Genomic DNA, 21,860 nt, shown 5'->3' on the forward strand with positions numbered 1-21,860 from the left:
CTATATGCATGCAAAATACTTTAATGTATATTCAAAAATGTCAGAACGAATAAAATTATCTGGTCATGAGTACAATCGCCTCTGTGGAAGAGCGCTTTTCGCTGCTTAGAGACCATGGGCGCGTATTTGGATTTTTATATGACATTGCATCTCTCAAAGAAAAGGAGAATACAATAGTTCTTCAGGATTGCTTAGGACTGGAAAAGGCCCTGACTCATGGAGACTCACGGGATGTTGATGGGCATGAATTGTTTGAAGAGCTGACTGCTTTGGGCAGACTCCTGGTTGATGGATCTAAACCACTGGATGCGCTTAAATTCATCTGTGAAAAAGGGATGGAAAACAATTTTCCAAATGTTTTTGTAGCATTAAGAGTGCTTCTCACTCTCCCAGTCACTGTGAGCTCTGGAGAACGCAGTTTCTCAAAGCTTAAACTGATAAAAAATGATCTCCGAAGTACAAGTTAAACTCGAGGACGCAATCAAAGCGTTTGCCGCTACGAAAGCCCGACTCGCACGCTTTTGAAATGTAACGGGTTGGTGTGTGAATGTGTGTATCAGTCAAGAAAAAAATCTAAACCTCCAGTTTTGTGAGCTAAAAAGTTGTGTTTAGTTTTATTCTGGACACTATCTATTAGCCTATAAAACAGAAATTATACGCAGCTGTTGCATTGTGTGCCTTTTTCACCTTTTTGCAGAATGAAAAAAAAAGTTTGAAAACATGCTTGCACGTTTTTATTTTAGTGTAATTTCATAGATTAAAAAAAATTTTTTTACATGCATCTTAAGGATCCCTAATTGTGAATGTGAGGTGGGGTGGCACAATCGTGCTCTGCCTAGAGCATTTGAGCTTGCGCCGGCCCTGTATGTAGCTCATCAGAATCATGGGGTGTCAGGGTTGACAAGGGAGGAACTCAAGTGCAGACAGGATTCTCAACACAAAAGGGTTTATTTACAAAAAGGGAAAACAAAAACCCACGAGGGGGAAAACAAGGACTAGGGCAGATACAAAAAATAACTAAACAGGACTGATTAGACAAGATAAACAAAGACTCAAAACTAGAGAACACTAACTACAAGTAAACACTCAAGGTTATACAGGACACAATATCTCAAAGGGGTTACCAGGGAATAATCACAGGTGAGGAACTCATAAGTTGAACAATCACAATGAACCGACGTAAGACAGAGCACACTAGGAAAGCTAAATAGGGGAACAATTAAGACACGACAGGTGGCATAGATAGCAATCACTACACGACTAGGTTAACAAGGGGGGCGGGGCAAGGGACGAGACAACACAAGCACATGGCCCAAAGACAAGGCCATGTGCTTGTACACAAAACATGGGTCTGTCATGATCCTGCCTCAAGACTAGGGAAAAATCAAGGACACGAGGGCAGAATCATGACATGGGGTCGATCAAAATAAAAAAAAAAGTAGGCCTGTACGTTAAATAAAATGCAATTTGCTCTGGATAAAAGTAAAACATGTAGAGCCATTGAGCAGATCTGATAAGACCAACATATATGAATGAATAAACAATAATAACCTTTTTTTTTTTATGTAAGTGTGCATTAAATGATTTGAAGGTTCCTCAGCAAATAAATGTAAATCTGTCATTGCAGCTTTTTGAAGGTACATTTAATTTTAATAATTTATTAAATCAGATGCAGATAGAGAAGCACAGTAAATGACTGAATGAATGCATTTGTGAGAGCGTGACTGCGTGTGAATTAGTCGTGCCTGTCTCTCTACTAATAGTGAAGCTGTTAGTATGCTTAATAATATGCTGATATGCTGAATAAAGTGTGTGCATGTGGAAAAATAATTGTTAATTAAAACAATCATATAATATATAACTGTATATCCGTATAAGCTTTTAATAATTATTTTATTTTATTATTATTATTATTTATTTATTTATTTTTTTGTGCAAATGAAGACATCCCCAAAGTGAGTTTAAAAAGCTCTTCTACTAAGCAATTGTTTGTCCTCAAACTTTATGAATGTTATTCATAAACAGATTTGCTTGATAAATGATGTGGCATGTCATTATGTGTCTCGCTGTTTGATTTAATGTCTGTCATTGCTGAATTCCCACTTATATCTCACAGCTGTCTTAATCATTTACTGCTTCAACTAGTTTTATTCTCTCTCTCACACACACACACTATAATCTGAGATCTTATGTTTCTCCACAGGTCTCTGCTGGAAGTTTTGCTGCTACACAAACATGTTTTTATCTCTCACACTAAGTCGAGTGCACAGTGTGTGAGTTTTGTCGTCTTAGAATCATTTTGTGAATCTGCTTGAGTTTGAGGAAATGCTATTGGGACGTCGATCAGAAAGGACGGTCAGAAATCACACAGTTTGCACTCGACTTTATTGTGAAACACGAGCAGATGCTTGTTGTTCCTCAGGTTGTTCTGGAGAAGAGGAAAATGTTGAATCTTTATTGCATTGCTCTGATTTTGTCTCTCTGTCTCTGTTTTTCTCCTCCATGCCTAAAATAGAGGTGGAACAGAAAGGTAAAGATGTGTTTTCTTCACCCTGTAAAGTGTCTCTTTGTCGGCTTTCTGCCAACATGTTTAACATTTTCTCAAGTAAACCATCATACATTTATTAATGCCTGAGAGGTTCATGTGACACTGGCTTTGTGATGTCGAAACACACTGCTCTGTGTGTCTCTTAATATTATTTTGATCAGAGGAAATGTTATGTATGTGGTGGAGATGGTGTTGTGGTGGGCTCATGTTTTCTTGTGGTCTTCAGCTTAATTTCAGTTCATGAGTGTAATATTGCTCCTCTCATGTGCTGCTCAAAACACAGAAAAAAAAAAAAAAAACTTTTATTCGATGAAGATGAGTATAAAATGCATGAATGAATGAATTTATTTATTTATTCATTCATGCATGCATTAGATTACCTTAAAAAAGAGGTAAAATAAAATTAAAACACAAATAAAAGCCATGCATATGCACACGCACACACACACACACACAAACACACCAACATAACATTTAATGTGATTGCAATGAATTTAATATTACAGTATATATCTATACACACATTTATCAGGGAGAAAAAAAAAGAAAACAAGAAAACCTTAATTAGGCAGACTGTCACGATCGTATAAAGAACAGGAAGAAAGTTGAAAGTTAACAATCTTTATTTGAGACGTAAGGTCAGGCTAGGTTGGTGGTGGGTGACGCAGGGACCTCGATGGCAGCATAGACTGGTGAGAAGGTGATTGAGTGCGCAGGTGGGTGATGATGAGGGATCCGTGAGATGATGGTATATCCACAACGACCGAACATGAACAAGACACAAGGAGTATGCTGAGCAGATGGGACACAGACAAGAATCACGGAGGACCTCAAACAATGATCTGACAAACAAGAGACGAAAGACAGGGCATTAAATAGGCTGGTGAAATGAGCTGCAGCTGCCAACACCCACATGAAACAATCAACATGACGTAACATGAGACGAGCAGGAAACCATTGACAGCAAATAGCATCAAACGTGAAAACATGCAAATGAGCTAATATTTGACAGTGACAGTAACTGCAAAAAAGCAAACAAACACTCTAATTCAAAAAACTTAATAGAAATTAGAAATAAACAACACTTTTTTAATATATATATATATATATATATATATATATATATATATATATATATATATATATATATATATATATATATATATATATTTTTTTTTTTTTTTAAACAAAAAATATTATTAAATGCAGTGAATGGACTTCTGGAGAAGGGATTTACAGAATCAATTGAAATGAACAGTCCAAATGAACTGATTCAATAAAGTGAATCAAACTGAGACTTTTGCATGACTTTACACATAAAGTTATCAAACATAATTGCATTAAAATTTATCATTGAAACAAACTGATATCATACATTGCTGATCATGTGGTAATATCACAGACAAAGATGCAAACACATTAATGTATTTTCAATAGATTTATTACTTTATAATTTTATTCAAATGCTGCAGAATTTGCATCACGCGTGCGTCAAGTCGGTGTGTTCAGGACTCTAAATATTATCTATCCTTTTTCATCTGCCAGCTAATTAGATCTTCCAGTATCAGTGTATTGGCTAAGTGCTCACAAAGCCCCGTTAGCACTTTAACAGTAATGATATTCATAATCTAATTCACATTTAAAACATCCAGTGAAGCCCAATCAATAACCCGGCCAATGAGCTGTCAGCATTTTAAATGACATCATTACAATGATAGTGCTGCTAACCTTCAGGGTGACACCATCAGACACACACACACAAACACACACACACACACACAAACGCACACACTTCTCAAGGCTGAATCTATCAGGTATGCTTGTTTTTTCTCGCTTTTGCTTCAGTAGTTAGATTTTGTATTGGAAACAAGTTTATTGTGCAAAACTGAACCAAAATGAAACGTATGATTATAACCATGAACTGCACGGATATGAAAATATTCTCAAAAACATTATGTTGGCAGCTTGGAAAGAAAAATCGACTAACAGCCTCTTGAATATTGATAGTTTCATGCTCTCAGCAGCCAGTAATTCATAAATAAAACACTTCAAAACACATTTATTTTCATAACACATCACGTCCATATTGGCATCTGTCTAATCTGACCATCTTCTATGAAAAAAAAAAAAAAAAAAAAAAAAAAAAACATTACATTTTAGTTTAGTTTATAGTCATAAGTTCACAAGGGTCAGGTCAGATTCATTTTTGTTTTTTTAATACATTTCTATTTGTTGATTGATTTATAGGAAATAAATACTTTTATTTGCATTAAAATAATTGTATTTTTTTATTATATATATATATATATATATATATATATATATATATATATATATATATATATATATATATATATTTATTACAATAGAACTACTATTTTCTATGATAATAATATGGTACAGATCTGAGATTAACAACACTAAGTATACAGGGAGTGTTTTCTCTGCCCTTTTAAATGTTGATCAGCCTGTTGATTTGGCTCATGATTATGTGCATGTTATTATTTTCCCCAGTGATCCACTGTAGACTGTAAGAGCAGCTGATCTGAGATCAGAGACGGTCACAGAGATGAGCATTAAAACACAGACTCCCTCTTCTTCCTCATCTCATCTCTTCCTGGTGTTTTCCTCTCGCCCCCTTCATCTGGACTGAATCATATTTAAAGCATAAATAATGAAACCCCTTATCATTTACCTGTCTTTCCTCTGTGGGGTAGATTTAGCAGAATTGGCTCCTTCTGTTTTTTTTGTTTTATTCAAGTGTTGTCAAGCTCCGAAAACAACAAGAAAACCTCATCCATGACTTGTGTGCTGTATGACCAAGTGTCCTGAAGTCCAACGAAAGCTTTGCTCTGGGAACAGACTGAGATTTACACATCAGATCTGTTGTTTGAGGGGTTGAGGGAGAATTTGAGGTTCTGCCGACTTAAATTTGTCACCCTTAAAGAGATTTTATGACTCTAGAAGTTATTTTATGTTGTGTTTTTGTCATTTTCGAAGCTTGACAGACAGGTTCCTTGTGAACTGGGGTTGAATTTATTGTTCGTACTCCTTGTCAGGTTGAACATAAATCTATATAGAAATTATAATAGAAGAATAAATTTCTAGAAATGTCCTCTGAAAGTTAGTTTAAGCGCATGCAGACATGTTGCTGGAAAATAAGACAAAAATACTGATTACAAATATGATTTTGTTGCAGTTGCAGCAGACATAATAGACTAATTAACCGACAGGTGCAAAGACTGCAAAAGAGTATTCTGTCAAACGCCTCCTTTAGGGCTCTACTGATCCAGAACAACTCTATAGCCTGAGTGAATGAAGACTGAGTTAGATTTTAGGTCCGTCCGGGGTCTTCTCTCAGTCATTAGAGACTCTGTGTGAAGACGAGATGTGTGTGTTGTAGCTGCGCTAGGCTCAGCATCATCACAGCTCTCTGATCTTGATTGCAGCGGGTGTTTGGGGCTTCGCTTTAAACACTGTATATTACTGTAATTGTCAGAGAGCTGTGTGTGTGTGAACAGCCCTCTTCATTAACCTTTCTAACTCGTGTAAGCGTTGAGCGTCGTATCATTTTCTCTCTCAGAGATGCTCAGACTAACTAATGGAGCCGCTGGATTCAGACACAGAGCCAGAGGAAGCTTTGTTTCCCACAATACCAAGCAACGAAATGAGTTTCTTCAACTATGGCCACTTTTGGCCCTGTGGACTTTTGGGAATTAAATTCCTTTAGAAGAAACTTTCCAAACACACTGGCTTATTTTTTTTTCTAATAAATCTGACATTTTTCCTCTGGACCATGATGAAGAAATGTAATTTCCTCAACCGCATCCATCACATTAAATATGTTATATTATATACTTCTGAATATGTTACATTGTATACAGAACATCTGTACTGCTACTCTTACATAATTTGCAAATAAAAAAGTAACTTATGATAAAGCTTTATTAGAAAATAAATGAATAATTACAATAAATTATTAATTATCTTACCACATCATTTTCACACAACACAATACATATTAAAATGGCTTTTTTCACTATTTATTGTCTACGTTGTACATTATACCATTTATTTTAAATATATTTTCACGCTTTTATGCGTAATCTGGTAAAACCAAAAGTTAGAAATAAGATAAAGCTTTATTTTTTAAATTATTTTTAATAATCATTAATTATCTTCACACAAATAATTTCACACTGTTATATATTTTAAATATATTTACATTCTTCTTGCATTATTTGGAATAAAAAGTATCTTTAGATAAAGTGAATATATTGTTATAATAATAATGCATTAATAATCTTCACACAAACCATTTTTATGCAATAAATATTTAAATGGGTAATTTGACCTTTTTTAGCATTCAAGTATTATTTATTCACACGTGTATTATATTTTTAAGATGGATTTTCATAGGTTAGCACTGAAAGTTAAGGGTAAAGCAATGAAATCTGCATAAAAGGCATTTGCAGTAAAAATGAAAGCTGAAAGTAAAACATTTTTTAAAAAGACCGTTTTAGAGTGCTTTTTATTGTTTTCATAAAATCAACCGCTGGAACATGAAAGTGGACGAAACGTCCAGATATGATAAAAGCTTCCAGCTGTTAATAACAGCAGCGTTTGGCTTTAATTTATGAGCGTTTCTGCAATCATAAACATCACAGATGTAGCGGAGATCACACTGTCTGTGCTATCAACAGATTTGACCCGTGCAGGAAATTAATTGGAATGAGTTTATATATTTCTAACCTAATCTGGGTAAGTGTATGGATCGCCGCAGTCAGGCTTGGGCTTTAATCAATTTCTGGAGGCGAAAGCCTTGGAAAGAAACACAATCTTTCTGTTCTGATGCTGCGCCGCTGCTTGGAGCGAAGCTGAATTGAGCAAAATACGCTTATTATTAGTTTTGTGCACACAGACGCAATAAATCATGTTGACATAAATTGACAATATCTTAGCATCGGGATGGAATCTGTTTGGATTGTAATAAATATAAGCTCATTATTATGTCTCGGCGGCAATCTGGCCCCTTTGACCAGCCGTCATTAATAAGCTCACTCTTATATATCAAAAATATAAATGGCAACTTCAGATGGAAGTGAAATCTTTCTGCATGCGTCCGATCCGTCACATGCACACGGGTTCACTCATGATGGGGGATGAATTAAAAGTATTTAAAGTAATAAACTATTACTATTAAAATGATCAAATTCTAATCTAAATTAAAATGCTAAAAATTAAGATTTACTGTAAAAGGAAATATACTTTTAGTAATAGTTCTATATTAATAACTATTTTTATTTTTATCGAAGGACACAGTTCTAGAACACGAAACATTTTGAAGTATTTTTACTGTTTAACTGTTGAATATATTTTCGAATTTAATTTTATTCCTGTGATTTCAAAACTGGATTATTCCAGTCGCATAATTTCACAATATTACTGCTTTTGCTGTATTGCAAATCAAATAAATGCAGGCTTGGTGAGCAGAAGAGACGTCTTTCAGAAACATTGAAGATCTTCCTGCTCATAAACTTAAGTGTATCTTGTGTCCAGCAGTGAGCCGCTATCCCTCGTATCAAATGAAAGTGTTTTCAAACCTACGCTCACTTGTCTTTCTCTCTTTGTTTGTCTGTAGTTTTCTTGTGCCCAGGGCTCCTGCATGGCGTTTATCAGAGCGAGCATCTGTTCGAGTCGGACCACCAGTCGGGAGCTTGGTGCAAAGACCCCCTCCAGGCCTCGGATAAGATCTATTACATGCCCTGGACGCCATATCGCACAGACACCCTCACCGAATACTCCAGCAAAGAGGATTTCATCGCAGGAAGACCCACCACGACCTATAAGCTCCCCCATCGGGTGGACGGCACCGGGTTCGTCGTCTACGACGGGGCGCTGTTCTTCAACAAGGAGAGGACCAGGAATATCATCAAATTCGATCTGCGCACTCGCATCAAGAGTGGTGAGGCTATCATCGCTAGCGCAAACTACCACGACACTTCGCCGTATCGCTGGGGAGGCAAGTCTGATATCGATCTGGCAGTGGATGAGAACGGACTGTGGGTGATTTACGCCACGGAGCAAAACAACGGACGGATCGTGATCAGCCAGCTCAACCCGTATACGTTACGTGTGGAGGGAACTTGGGATACGGCCTACGACAAACGCTCCGCTTCCAACGCCTTCATGATCTGCGGGATCCTGTACGTGGTCAAGACCGTCTACGAAGACGACGATAGCGAAGCCACCGGGAATAAAATCGACTACATCTACAACACGGAGCTGAGCAAAGACGGCTATCTGGACATCCCCTTCCCCAACTCATACCAGTACATCGCTGCCGTGGATTACAATCCCAGAGACAATCTGCTCTATGTGTGGAATAACTATCACGTGGTCAAGTATACGCTGGATTTCGGAGTCCTGGACAACAGGCTAGGTAAGAGCTGGAGCGTTTTGAAAGCTATGATTGCTTTCTCAAAGTGAATTGAAAAAAAAAAAAAGTTTCAAAAGGAAAATATTAAGTGGATGCAACTTTTTTCAGGGTTTAAGCCATTTGTTAGCTTGAGCGTATATTTGCGTATATTTGTTTGCTTATAATATTTACATTTACATTTATTCATTTAGTAAACGCTTTTATCCAAAGCGACTTACAGATGAGGACAGTGGAAGCAATCAAAAACAACAAAAAGAGCAATGATATTTAAGTGCTATAACAAGTCTCAGTTAGGTTAACACAGTACACATAGCATGGGATTTTAAATAATATAATATAAAGAAAACAGATATAATAAAAAAAAGAATAGAGCAAGCTAGTGTTAGAGGTCTTTACACATACACACACACATACAATTGCATAATTAATGAAAAGAAAATAGAATATAAAAAGATTAGAAAGGTAGTTCGATTTTTTAAAAGAATAGAATTAGAATAGTGAGTGCTAAAGTTAGAGGGTCAAATAAAGATGGAAGAGATGTGTTTTAAGCCGATTCTTGAAGATGGCTTAAAACACATCTTGGGGTTGGTCATTCCACAAGGAGGGAACATTTAATTTAAAAGTCCGTAAAAGTGCCTTTGTGCTTCTTTGGGATGGCACAATCAAGTGGCGTCCACTTGCAGAACGCAAGCTTCTAGAGGCACATAAGTCTGAAGTAATACATTTAGGTAAATGGGTGCAGAGCCAGTGGTAGTTTTGTAGGCAAACATCAATGCCTTGAATTTTATGCGAGCAGCTATTGGAAGCCAGTGCAAATTTATAAACAGAGGTGTGACACGTATTATTTTTGGCTCATTAAAAATTTATCTTGCTGCCTCGATCTGAATTAATTGTAAAGGTTTGATAGAATTGTCTGAAAGACCTGCCAAGAGGGCATTGCAATAGTCCAGCCTGGACAGAACAAGAGCTTGAATAAGGAGTTGTGCTGCATGTTCTGAAAGAAAGGGCTTGATCTTCTTGATGTTGAATAAAGCAAATCTGCAGGATCGGACAGTTTTAGCAATGTGTTTTTTAAGGATTTATGGTTGATGTGCCTAACTTGATGGTGAAATTGTGATGAAACGATGGGTTTGCTGGAATCACAAACAGTTCTGTCTTGGCAAGATTGAGTTGAAGGTGATCGTCCATCATCCAGGAAGAAATGTCTGTTAGACAAGCTGAGATTTGAGTAGCTACCTTCGGATCATCAGGATTTTTATCCAAAGTCGCTTCGGATAAAAGCTTCTGCTAAATGATTAAATTTAAATGTAAATGTATATGTAGGATGGAATGAGAGGTAGAGTTGAGTGTCATCAGCATAGCAGTGGTATGAAAAGTCATGTTTCTGAATGACAGAACCTAATGATGCCATGTAGACAGAGAAGAGAAGTGGTCCAAGGACTGAGCCCTGAGGCACCTCAGTAGTTAGATGTTGTGACTTGGACACCTCACCTCTCCAAGATACTTTGAAGGACCTATTTGATAGGTAAGACTCAAACCATTGAAGTGTGGTTCCTGAGATGCCTTTTGCCAGTAGGGTTGATAGGAGCATCTGGTGGTTAAACGTGTGAAAAGCAGCTGACAGATTAAGCAGGATAAGTACTGAAGATTTGGATTCCGCTCTTGCCAGTCTTAGAGCTTCAACAACTGAGAGCAAGGCCGTCTCAGTTGAATGTCCACTTCTGAAGCCAGATTGGTGGCTGTCAAGGAGGTTGTTGTGAGTTAGAATTGTAGAGACTTGTTTGAACACAGCTCGTTCAAGTGTTTTTGCAATGAAAGGAAGAAGGGAAACTGGTCTGTAGTTCTCTAAAAGAGATGGGTTGAGGTTGGGTTTCTTAAGTAGTGGAGTTATACGTGCCTGTCTAAATGATGAGCGAAAAACACCAGTGTGGAGGGATGTGTTGATGATGTGAGTGAGTGCAGGTACAACTGCAGGAGAAATGGCTTGAAGGAGATGAGATGGAAGAGGATCAAGCGGGCAAGTTGTAGGGTAATTAGAAAGGATGAGTTTTGAGACTTCTGCCTCAGAGAGTGAAGATGAGTAAATCAAGTAAATGAGTGTAAGTTTGCTGGTGATATGAGCTTGACTGATTGTGGTGTGGAAAATTGTGCACTAATGTGTTTAATTTTATTAATGAATAACGTTGCAAAGTCGTCAGCTATTAGAGATGAGGCAGGAGGGGGAGGAGGAGGACAAAGAAGTGAGGAAAATGATTTAAAAAGCATGCTAGAGTTAGACGAATTGTTAATTTTGTTATGGTAGTATGTCCTTTAGCAGAGAAAGAAGATAGGAGTGACTGATACATATTAAGGTCAGTAGTATTTCTGGATTTGCACCCCACCCTTTCAGCAGCTCTAAGCTTAGAACGGTGTTCGCGTAGAACATCAGATAACCAAGGGGCAGAAGGGGTGTTACGGGCTGGCCTGGAAGATAAGGGGCAAACAGTGTCTAAACAAGATGTAAGAGTGGAGCAGAAAGTATCAGTAGCACTGTTAGCATCCAAAGATGCAAACAGTTTAGGGGAAGGAAGTGAGGATGAAACCATTGCAGAAAGCCGAAAGGGTGAAAGTGTGCGTAGGTTACGTCGAAAGATGACATGTGGAGAGGTAAGTGAAGTGTCAGGGATCATGTTGAGGTTAAGAGTGAGGAGGAAGTGATCCGACGTGTGCAGTGGAGTAACCAGAACATGATCAGTAGAGCAGTGTCATGTATAAATAAGGTCCAGTTGGTTGCCTGATTTGTGAGTAGCAGTAGTTGACACTCGGTTAAGATCATGAGAAGCAAGCAGAGTGTGGAAATCGGCAAACAGAGGTTTATTTAGATGGATGTTGAAATCTCCAAGCATAACTAGGGGAGTACCATCCTCAGAAAAGGTTGAGAGCAACACATCTAATTCATCCAAAAAGTTACCCAGTGGTCCTGGGGGTCGATAGACAGCTACAAAATGTATTTTAAAAGGGTAGGTAACAGTAACTGAATGAGATTCAAAGGAGCTGTTGATACCCAAAGAATAATATAAATATATATATATATAAATATATATATATATATATATATATATATATATATATATATATAATACAAGCAAGCAAATATACGCTAAATATATTTCTAAATATATATATTTTTAATGTTTTACTTTATTTTTAACATTTTTGCTACTTAATTTATTTTGTTGATTTATAAATTAATTCATTGTTTAGTTTTACTGTATTTCAAAACCAATTTCACTATTATAGATTTTTTTTTTTACTTTCTTTTAATAAAAATGATCTAATTATAATCACCATGAACAGAAATGAAAGAGGGGAAAATACATATAGGGGTGGAAATTTATATATGCACTTTTATGTTTCAATGGAATGTCACAGTGCAAAAAAAATATCATTTGACAAACCTTTCAGTCTTACAAATAAGCTTTATTTCTGTTATGCAACATATGGTCTTGTATTTCTTATGACGTTAGGGTGAATATGACATATTTCGATGAGATTCACAGCCTCCTCCTTAAAAGCACAGCTACTAATAACATTTTGATGAATGTTGGGAATGTTGTGGTTGTGAAAATGGAAGCTTTGCCTTTGATTTAGTGAAATGAGTTGTTTGGTGTCTGCAGGCGGCACACAGATCGAGTGAGCTTCAGTGCTGTTTGCGTGAGTTAGCGGTCGAGCAGAATGTCTGGAATATTCTCTTTAATTGGAAAGCATCGAGTGAAGTTGGTGGAGGGGAAGAAGTTCATGGCTCCTTACTGAAAGTCAAAATGTCGTCTGTGCATTTGCCTTTTAAATAAAGAAAGCTCTTGTGGGTAACACTGTGAGAAAAATACTGTTACTGTTGCACAGTAATATACAAGAAGCATATTGGGGGTCAATGCTAAGAGAAAATAAAAGTGAAATCATTTGCAAAAAATTTAAATGCTTTCCACCATTTTTTTTTTTCATGGTCATGCTCAATGTCAGCCAAATTATTGTAATTGCCACCACATTGTTAGATATAAAAAAATAAAATAAAAAAATCTAGTTTTCTGCGGCAAATCTATTATTATATACTATTATAACTATAAAAAAACATTGAACATATTAAATAGAGAAAAGTAATATAAGTATTACGATATATTATATTTTTACGATATATTATATTTTTATTAATTGCACAAACATGACAAGTAATGTTTTGAAAAATGTAAACTATTTTTAATCAAATTCACTTAGTGTTTACAAAAAAAAAGTTAAAACAAAAATCTACCCCCCACCCCACCAAACAAAATGTTGTTTTTTTTTTTTCATAACACAAAAAAAATATTCAAAATATAAAAGATATATATGTATCAAAATATATCGTTCAATGTCTCCTAAAGCCGTTCAAACTCTAATTGTGAGAAGTGATATTTGATATGTCTTAGCAAGCTCTGAAAAGAAGAGTGTTTTATTAATGAAAGCTATGTTTTCATTGACAGACAGATCTGTGTTCAAAGTCACAACGATGTCTCCCTGATGACAGCAGTGGTTTGGACGGCATGCTTTTCATGTCATTTTTCTGCTGAACTCGATCTTTTAGAGAAGTTTTGGGCACAGTGTAATGGAAGTGTTTTTGACAGCTGTGTCCACTTCACATTTACACTCTCAGGCTGTCATGATCCAGCAGCACACTAACTACTGCTCTTCACCACTGCTTCCTGACACAAATGCTTTTTCTTTCATATTAGGCGGCATGTACACTGCAAAGTGTTCAGCATCTAAATATGCTAGTAGCACAATTTAAATGTATTAGTGTTGCCATTAGTGTGAACTGTTGTCTTCTACAGTCAGTTTTCCATGGAGCAATAGTTTGAGAAGAAACTCGCTGAGCAAATTAGTTACACTGTTTATAACTTTACCTGAATAACAAATCCAGTTTAATGTCACAGACATGCTCGCAGTGCATTTTCATCCTTGTATAAAGGATGTTTCTGTTGTGTGTTTCTGTCTGGCAGAGTGGACATGAGGTGAAGTCGCCTTTATTAAGTGATTTGAGATGCTCTCCCATGCTTTTATAGAGTCAGGAAATGACCCACTCAAAGCATCCTCAAATCACACATGCAGTGTGAGAGAGAGAGAGAGTGAGAGAGTGTGTGTGTATGTGTGTGTGTGTGTGAGCTCTCTCTCTCTCTCTCTCTCTCTCTCAACGCACAACACCTGCAGCATGTTTCTTCTGGAATTAATCTGAAGGTGACTCTTTGATGGGGTTCTCTTCATCATGTTCTATTGCTGTTTCAAGACCTAGTGAGCATACATTCTGCACTATACACACCTAAAAAACACCCATGACATTTTAGGATTTTTTTTTTTTTTTTTTTCTGATTCTATAAGGTTTTAGCCTTGGTGACATCATCAAGCAAAATGACACGCAGCAGTGTTGTTGTTCTGAATATCAGCACGGCTATAAATACCTGTGACTGAATCACAGCCATGCCGATATTCAGAACAACTCACTTGCTAGTGTGACATTGCTATACAACAACAATTAATAAGAAATTCAAATTGAGTAACTTACAATTTAGACCTAAAGGTGCTGCAGTTAAAATGCAGCTATGTGGTATATACTGAAACTGTATATATTTGCTTAGCGGTTTTGGAAAATGACTAAGTTCCACTTTATGTCGTTTCTTTTTTTTTATTTTATTTTTTAAGGTGTACATGTGGAAAGTGCAGTTTGATGACAACATCGGGGGGGGGGGGGGGGGGGGGGGTAATCTGTGCTGGGTTGTCTTGCCCTGGCAACCAAAAACACACTTCTTTTGTGACAATTCGGTCTCTCGCTCTGATCAGTGAATGTCTGTGCTCAGCCTCTCAGTGCTCTGCTATACGGGAGCGCGCGCTCTTCTGGCAGAAGTGCCCTTAGGACCCATATAAGGAAATTCCGCTCCATCTAACGTCACACAGACCCATACTCGAAAAAAAAAAACTTTCCAAAACTTGTGACAAACCAGAAGAGATATTTTTGGACCAAAAATATTCCTTCAAACGTACAACTTAATTTTTGAAACTTTGTCCATGTTTAGCATGGGAATCCAACTCTTTAACAGTGTAAAAAACTCAGTATGCATGAAATAGCATTTCACTCCCCCTTTAACTTAAATTGCAAAACATGATCTCTGATTATCTTATGTAAATGCAAAGTAATTATTTTACAGTTTTCAGAGAAATTAAAAAAAAATATATATATATATAATGAGAGTTTTCGGTCATTGGCATTTCTGCGTATCTTCAGAGAGAGAGAGACTGAAATATTTCCACTACTAATGCACAGTCTGACTAGGACAAACAAACAGTGAATATTCCCAGTGCATGCAGACAAACACGAGGCATGAGCAGCCTTCAGAGTCAGAAAATAGCAAATGAGACACGGTCAGAAATTGGGAGCAGGACTCAGAAAACAGGGCTTTAATACAAATACGCACACAGTGAATGGTGACTGTTGAAAGCAAAAGCCGGATGCCGGACATTTTTGGGTGATTTCGAAATATTTATGGGTCGAAAAAGTGGACATGTCCACGTCCGGGGGCATGAGGACATATAGTTTGGTCACCCTAGATCTAGTAGTCTTCACAGTCAGCAATGCCCATCACAAGATCGCAAGCACATCATGTGTGCCATTTAGCACAAGGCCTCAAAATACATGTTTTATGCAATATTACAAGCCACTGGCAAAAAAAGAATCAAACGAGGAAGATTACTGAGAAAAATTGATACATTTTGGTAATTAAAATTTGTGGGATTTACTGTTTAATAAAAAAAATACATCACAATGCAAATAAATAAAGAATGATCCCAAAATAGGCTTCTGTTGATTTTGGGGTGAAATATAGATTGGATAGGATCTCGACTCACCTGTTTATCTCATACAGCACTGTACGTTTATTTTTAGGCCCTCTATATGTTTTAGGTCTCAGGTCCCAGCGTTTGGCTGGAGGCTGATTTTATCACTGCACACAGCTCCATTACTCACTGCTGAAAATCTCCTGGCTCGAGGGCACAAGTGTGTCGCACTTTATCACCCCCTCCCCGCATACCTCTCTAGCTTTAGTTCCTCTATAGAGGCAGTCAAGAGAAAGATACGCACTGTGCTTACAACATCTGTCCCCATGCCCTGCTCCACTGGCCTTGTGTGTGTGTGTGTGTGTGTGTGTGTGTGTGTGTGTTTCCAGTTCTGTCTCATGTATTTCTGTGTAGCTTCAGGGAATCTCTAAAAATAAGCATGATATATCCAGTGTTGGGCAAGTTACTTTTAAAAAGTAATTAGTTACATTTACTAGTTACTTCTTCCAAAAAGTAACTAAATTAGTTACTCAGTTACAAATTTTAAAAGTAACTAGTTACTTAAGAAAGTAACTATTGCGTTACTTTCAAGTAAAATTTAATTTTAAATGCTCAAATGTGACCCCACCTCTACCCCTCTTTAAAGGAACTTAAAATACATGTGCATGTTCGAATATTTATGATAAATCTGAATATTATAATGAAATGGACACTTAATACAATACATTATTAACAGAAACATGAAACATTGTACACACATCTAAAAAAAAATGTTGCTGTGGGACAAAGTGAGACTAGCCTCCAATCAAATGCCATGTATGTAGATATTATGTTTATATAGTGGATCAATGCAAATAACACGATAGATTTTTGGGAACTTTTGATATTTCCTTTTATTGTTTCTTTAATTTCTTGAAGGAAAAAGTAATGTATATACTTCCATTTAGAGAAGGCTACTTTTGGATTATTTGGGCTCCTTGCCATACCTGTCTCTCGTTGACTGACTGGCTTGTGTTGTTCCTTGTGTGTCCTGTCCTGTCCGACTATGGGTTATGATGGGTTGTTCGCAATTCATGAGCGTTAGTGATGATGGATCGACTCGTTCGCGAATGAGCTTTTGAGGAGTCGTTCGCGATTCGCGAATGAGCCGACTCTAAGAGCCGGCTCTTTTAGTTGAACTTCGGGAGCTGGCTCGCATATCTGATTTTTTCTATTTTTTTTCAAATTTAGCCTATAGAAATTAAATAATTATGTAATAAAAGTTGAAATATTATAGTCAAAGTCATTTAAAGAGCCGTTTGTGAGCCAAAGAGCCGGTTCTTTTCAGTGAGCTGAGTCAAAAGAGCCGAATTCCCAACACTACTATGCGTGCTTTCGAACACCCGCCCAACTCTACCTCTGATTGGCTTACAATGAAATTTTACTCTACCTCAGCCAATCGTCAGCATTTATGCGCTTGTCTCGTGCTCTGCCCACTAACCAAGGAAGAACAGTAAAAAAAAGTATTTGCCTCTCGCTCAGAGATCTAGTTGGTCTGATGAAAAAAAAAAAAACAGCTTCATCATCAGTTATAGTAACGCGCCGCATTTTTTGGCAGTAACGGTAACGGCGTTATTAAGATGAGAAGAGTAATCAATTAGATTACTCGTTACTGGAAAAAGTAATGCCGTTATTAACGCCGTTATTTATAACGCCGTTATTCCCATCACTGGATATATCAGAAATATCCTAGAATGTCTAAAATCAGATAACAGAAACATACCAGAATGAAAGATTCAGTGTTTCGTCTCCAAAAATGTCATTATATTGGAATCTCTGAAATGAGATTCAGATAACAAAGTTTATAGATGGTCATAATAATAATAATAATAATAATAATAATAATAATAATAATAATAATACATTGTATTTATAACACACTTTATATTCACACAGAATCCCAAAGTGCTACAGATTAAGAACAAAAATAAATGTTAACAATAAAAAGTGTCATAAGATCAGTGTCCAATAATGAAATCATCAGTAGACATGAAAATCATCAGCTTAAAGTCACAAAACTGGAACAAAATCTTCAAAAATCTGCATTGGACCGCACCACCAACAACAAATGAGTATCATACTGTATAACAGAATCACAATGAGCTGACTGAATTCAGCATCAGATATTAGACAGCAACAACAAAGCAGATAAGAGTATCAGTGGGGAATATTCAAAATCAGCATCACTTAACAGAATCAGCATTAAATACCTGAATTCAACATTTTAAAGGCATCAGATAAGAAAATCAGCATGAATGCCTCACAGTCAGTAGTAGATAACATTAACATTATGAATCTTCAAAATCAGCATCAGGTTAAAAAATCACATTGAAATGTGCATATTCAGCATCATTTCATTTAATCACCTTGACATCTCCAAAGTAAGAATCAGACAACAACAAATATGCATCAGAAAACAGAATGAATATTGAATATAAACCAGCAGTAGATCTAAATCAGCATTAGATAACACAAACAATACGATCTCTAAAATCAGCAGCTGATAAAAGAATAACCAAAAATACCTCAAAATCTGCATCAGATAGTAGATTTGCCTTGAAATGTCTAAAATCGTCATCAGAGAACAAAGTTAGTAAAGGGTCATGAAGTCAGTGTCTGATTATGATGACAGTTTCAGATCTGCAACTCAAATTGACAATGTAAAATCATCAACCTCAGATTACGAAACTGAAAAAAATAATCTTCAGAAAAAATCAGCATATAAACTCATAATCTCCTAAATCAGCATTAGATAACAACACATCTGCATCAGATGTGGAATCTTCAAAATCAGCATAAGTTAGCAGAATCAACATTAATTCTCTGAACTCAACACCAGATAGCAGAATCAGCATGAAGAAAAAGTCTTGATCAGCATCAGATAACATGAACAATATACATCTCCAAAATCAACGTCAGATAACTGAATGACATATAATTCTTCAAAATCTGCATCAGGTAACAGAATCACTCCGATTTTTCTAGATTCAGCATGATGCATTAGAATTACCTTGAAATCTTTAAAATCAGCATCAGAAATCAAAGTTAGCACAAAATAATAATCAGATCTGCATTAAATTCAGAATACAAATTCATAAGGCTCAAATGACAAAACATAAGATCATACAATTATGAATGTAGAATGTGAACTCCAAAATTATTGCACATAGTAGAATCACCTTGCCATGTCATATGAACGTAATGAAATTTCTCTTGAAATGAATGTTTATTTTTGTGCCACACTAAAGCGAATTATGAATTCTCAAAACAGTGAGCAATACTTAACCAGGACCTTGTTTTTCTTCAGGCTCCTGTCAAACTTGACTTGTCTGAGATGTCCTCCTGGAGCTGTAGTGAGGGACGGTTTCGTGTGAGATACCGATCTCCTGTTTTGACCCTTTGTTTGGAAAAGCAGCTCTCTTCCTTACAGCTTCTGCGTTTGCTGATATTCAGAACATGTGAGGGAACGTCAAGCACAGTGATGTTTGGAGCCGGAGGGGGATGCTCTCTGCTCTGCGGGGTCTCTTTAGGCAGACGGTAATTGACCTAATCTGGCCCATATGCAGAGTGAAATATGTTTAGCCTTGACTTCAGAGGAGCACAGCCTTGTGCTATGACTACTGCAGATCTTTTGACTCTGTCTGGCCTTCGGTCTAATAAAACACACAGAGTCAAGACCTGCAGACTCCTCACAGAACAGGCTGCAGAAGTGGAAAAATAAAGGGTACATACAGAGGAATTTGGATTTGATTTTGAAGTGCCAATATATATTATTTTAAAAACTAACAGCAAGTTGAAGTGTGAGTTTTGTCCCATGTGTTAAGAATCAGAGAGCTGACTCTGGCATTCAACAATTCACTTAAAACAATGCAACAAAAACAAACGTGTGTGTGTGTGTGTGTTTGCAATATGATGGAAACAGTGAAAAGGGTCCAAATCTTAATTAAGCATGGCTGTGAGTGAGCAGTGATAGAGATGCTTCATCTTTCTGCCAGACATGAATGAGTCGAGCCAGTTCTCACTCGCTCTGATAAGACACCAGAATAGAGAGACAATTTAAAGTGACGAGCACTTTCTGACAGCCAGAGAAACTTCTCTTCATTTTCTTGGGTGCTGAGAAGACAAATGAGAGTTAATTATGACAAGAAGAGCACCTCAAATTAAGCATAATAGCACACGGCTGAAACACGACGCTCTGATAATGGACAGAATGTTTTAAGAGCGTTTCTTGTGTGTATGGGATCTTACAGGCAGATTTACAGATTGACTGGTTGACTTAAGTGAGTTGGTTTTGATGGATCAGATCAGACCACACACACTTTCATCAGATTCACGTGCTGCTTTGGTCAGTCTGTCTTCATCTGCTTCACAGGAAACATCATGTTTAAGTTACTGAGAACTGAGACAAATTATACATAATCAGCAACAAGGGCTGACAATTTACCACATTTATTTCATTTAAAATGCAGTGAGATATTCTCACAGCAGTGTGTGTCGCTATAAATGATCTTTATTCTACTATTGAAATCATAATCAGTGGAAATTTGTCAAATGAACATTATTGAAATGTAACAAAAGCCATTAACTTGCAGTGAGGATTGCTGCATGGTCACATCTGTGTATAGTCATCTGTAGTGGAGGCAGATATGAGGAAACATCAGGCGTGAGCTGAAGTGTGTTCAAGGTGTCATGTGGTCGTGGTCAGGTGGTTTTGGGAGGAGTCTCTCTGCTGCGTCTGGAGGTTGTAAGCGTTTTCCTCCCTCAGATCCTAATGAAGCATCTCTGTGCGTTTGTGTTTAATGACGCAGAGCTGCTGGAAGCTGCACTCACGGCTGTCATTGATTCACACGCTGTGAAGGTTTATTATGTGTGAATGTGTACAGTATGTGTGGCTGTTTTTTGTTAATTGGCATAAAATGCATTATTATTAGTATTAGTAGTAATTAGTAGTAAGTATAACATTTATTTCTAAAAATAAATTGATCATACAAGTAGAGAGCTTTCATGACAACGTTTAGTAATCATATGAAAACAATTGGTTCAAGGCACACTTTTTCATTATGCAGAACTCTTTAAGCAGTATTTTTGAACTTCACTAAACAAATGTGAGTGTGCCATGCAAACCAGCAAAAGATAAAGAAGTAAAGATGTAAGCCTAGTAGAAAATGTATCTGTATCTAAGCTAATTATTATTATACTCTTGGTTTGGTTTTTGGGAGACGTGCAGAGACGGCAATGCAGCTGTTTGATTGGTGATCGTGCTGTGCTTATTTTCATTCATGTATCGTATCATAGCCTATAAGGATTCAATCAGTGTAAAATAAATGTTCAGTGGTAGAGCATTGTGTTAGTAGCACAAAAGGTTGTGGGGTCAATTCCCAGGGAACATGCATACTTAAATAAGTTGCTTTGGATCAAAGCATCTCCCAAATGCATAAATGTAAATCACAGATCACTCATGCAGCATTAAAGAGTGCCAAAACCATATTGTTTTAATTTCTATATCTTTATTATCATAACAGTCTGAGTAATTCTGATAACTGAACAGAAAACTTTGAAGTGTCAGCTTTGTGAACATATATGTTGATTATGTATCTAGTAAGAAAGACTCATGAGCAGCAACCTTTTAATTTTGGATATGTTTTGTGTCTCCATGCTGACAATGGGGGGTGACCGGTAAGGGGTTAACTAATAGATACTACTCAGAAAATACAAATTCTTCCAAATTGAAACTGGATATGAAATATAATGGATAATGTGGTTTTTCAAATTTTCAGCTTGTTGTAGACGTGCAGATGGACACATGATCCCATTAGCCTTTCTTTGGACTATCACTGTTCTTATCTATAAAATGGCTGAGGCCAAAAATAGGAAGAAAAATGAATAATCAGGTTGATTTGCTCTTTTATAAATATAGAAGCCCTCTGGGCACGACTTATTAAAGTTTTAAAAGAGAATTAACTCCTGCAGCAGGTGATGCTGAACTTTTAATTGCTC

At 36.7% G+C, this 21,860-nt stretch overlaps 1 protein-coding gene across 14 annotated transcripts in view; it reads left to right on the forward strand.

Moving 5' to 3' along the window:
* Nucleotides 1-21,860, forward strand: part of LOC127961469 (adhesion G protein-coupled receptor L3-like) — a 255,154-nt gene that overhangs the window by 157,133 nt on the left and 76,161 nt on the right. For all 14 annotated transcript variants that reach the window (XM_052560590.1, XM_052560585.1, XM_052560591.1 and 11 more), the window contains exon 5: nucleotides 8,190-8,990. In XM_052560590.1, coding sequence (XP_052416550.1) covers nucleotides 8,190-8,990 — 801 coding nt within the window. The remainder of the gene's footprint in view (nucleotides 1-8,189; nucleotides 8,991-21,860) is intronic.

Source organism: Carassius gibelio, chromosome B7 (genome assembly GCF_023724105.1).
Source record: "Carassius gibelio isolate Cgi1373 ecotype wild population from Czech Republic chromosome B7, carGib1.2-hapl.c, whole genome shotgun sequence".
Taxonomy (NCBI): Eukaryota; Metazoa; Chordata; class Actinopteri; order Cypriniformes; family Cyprinidae; genus Carassius; species Carassius gibelio.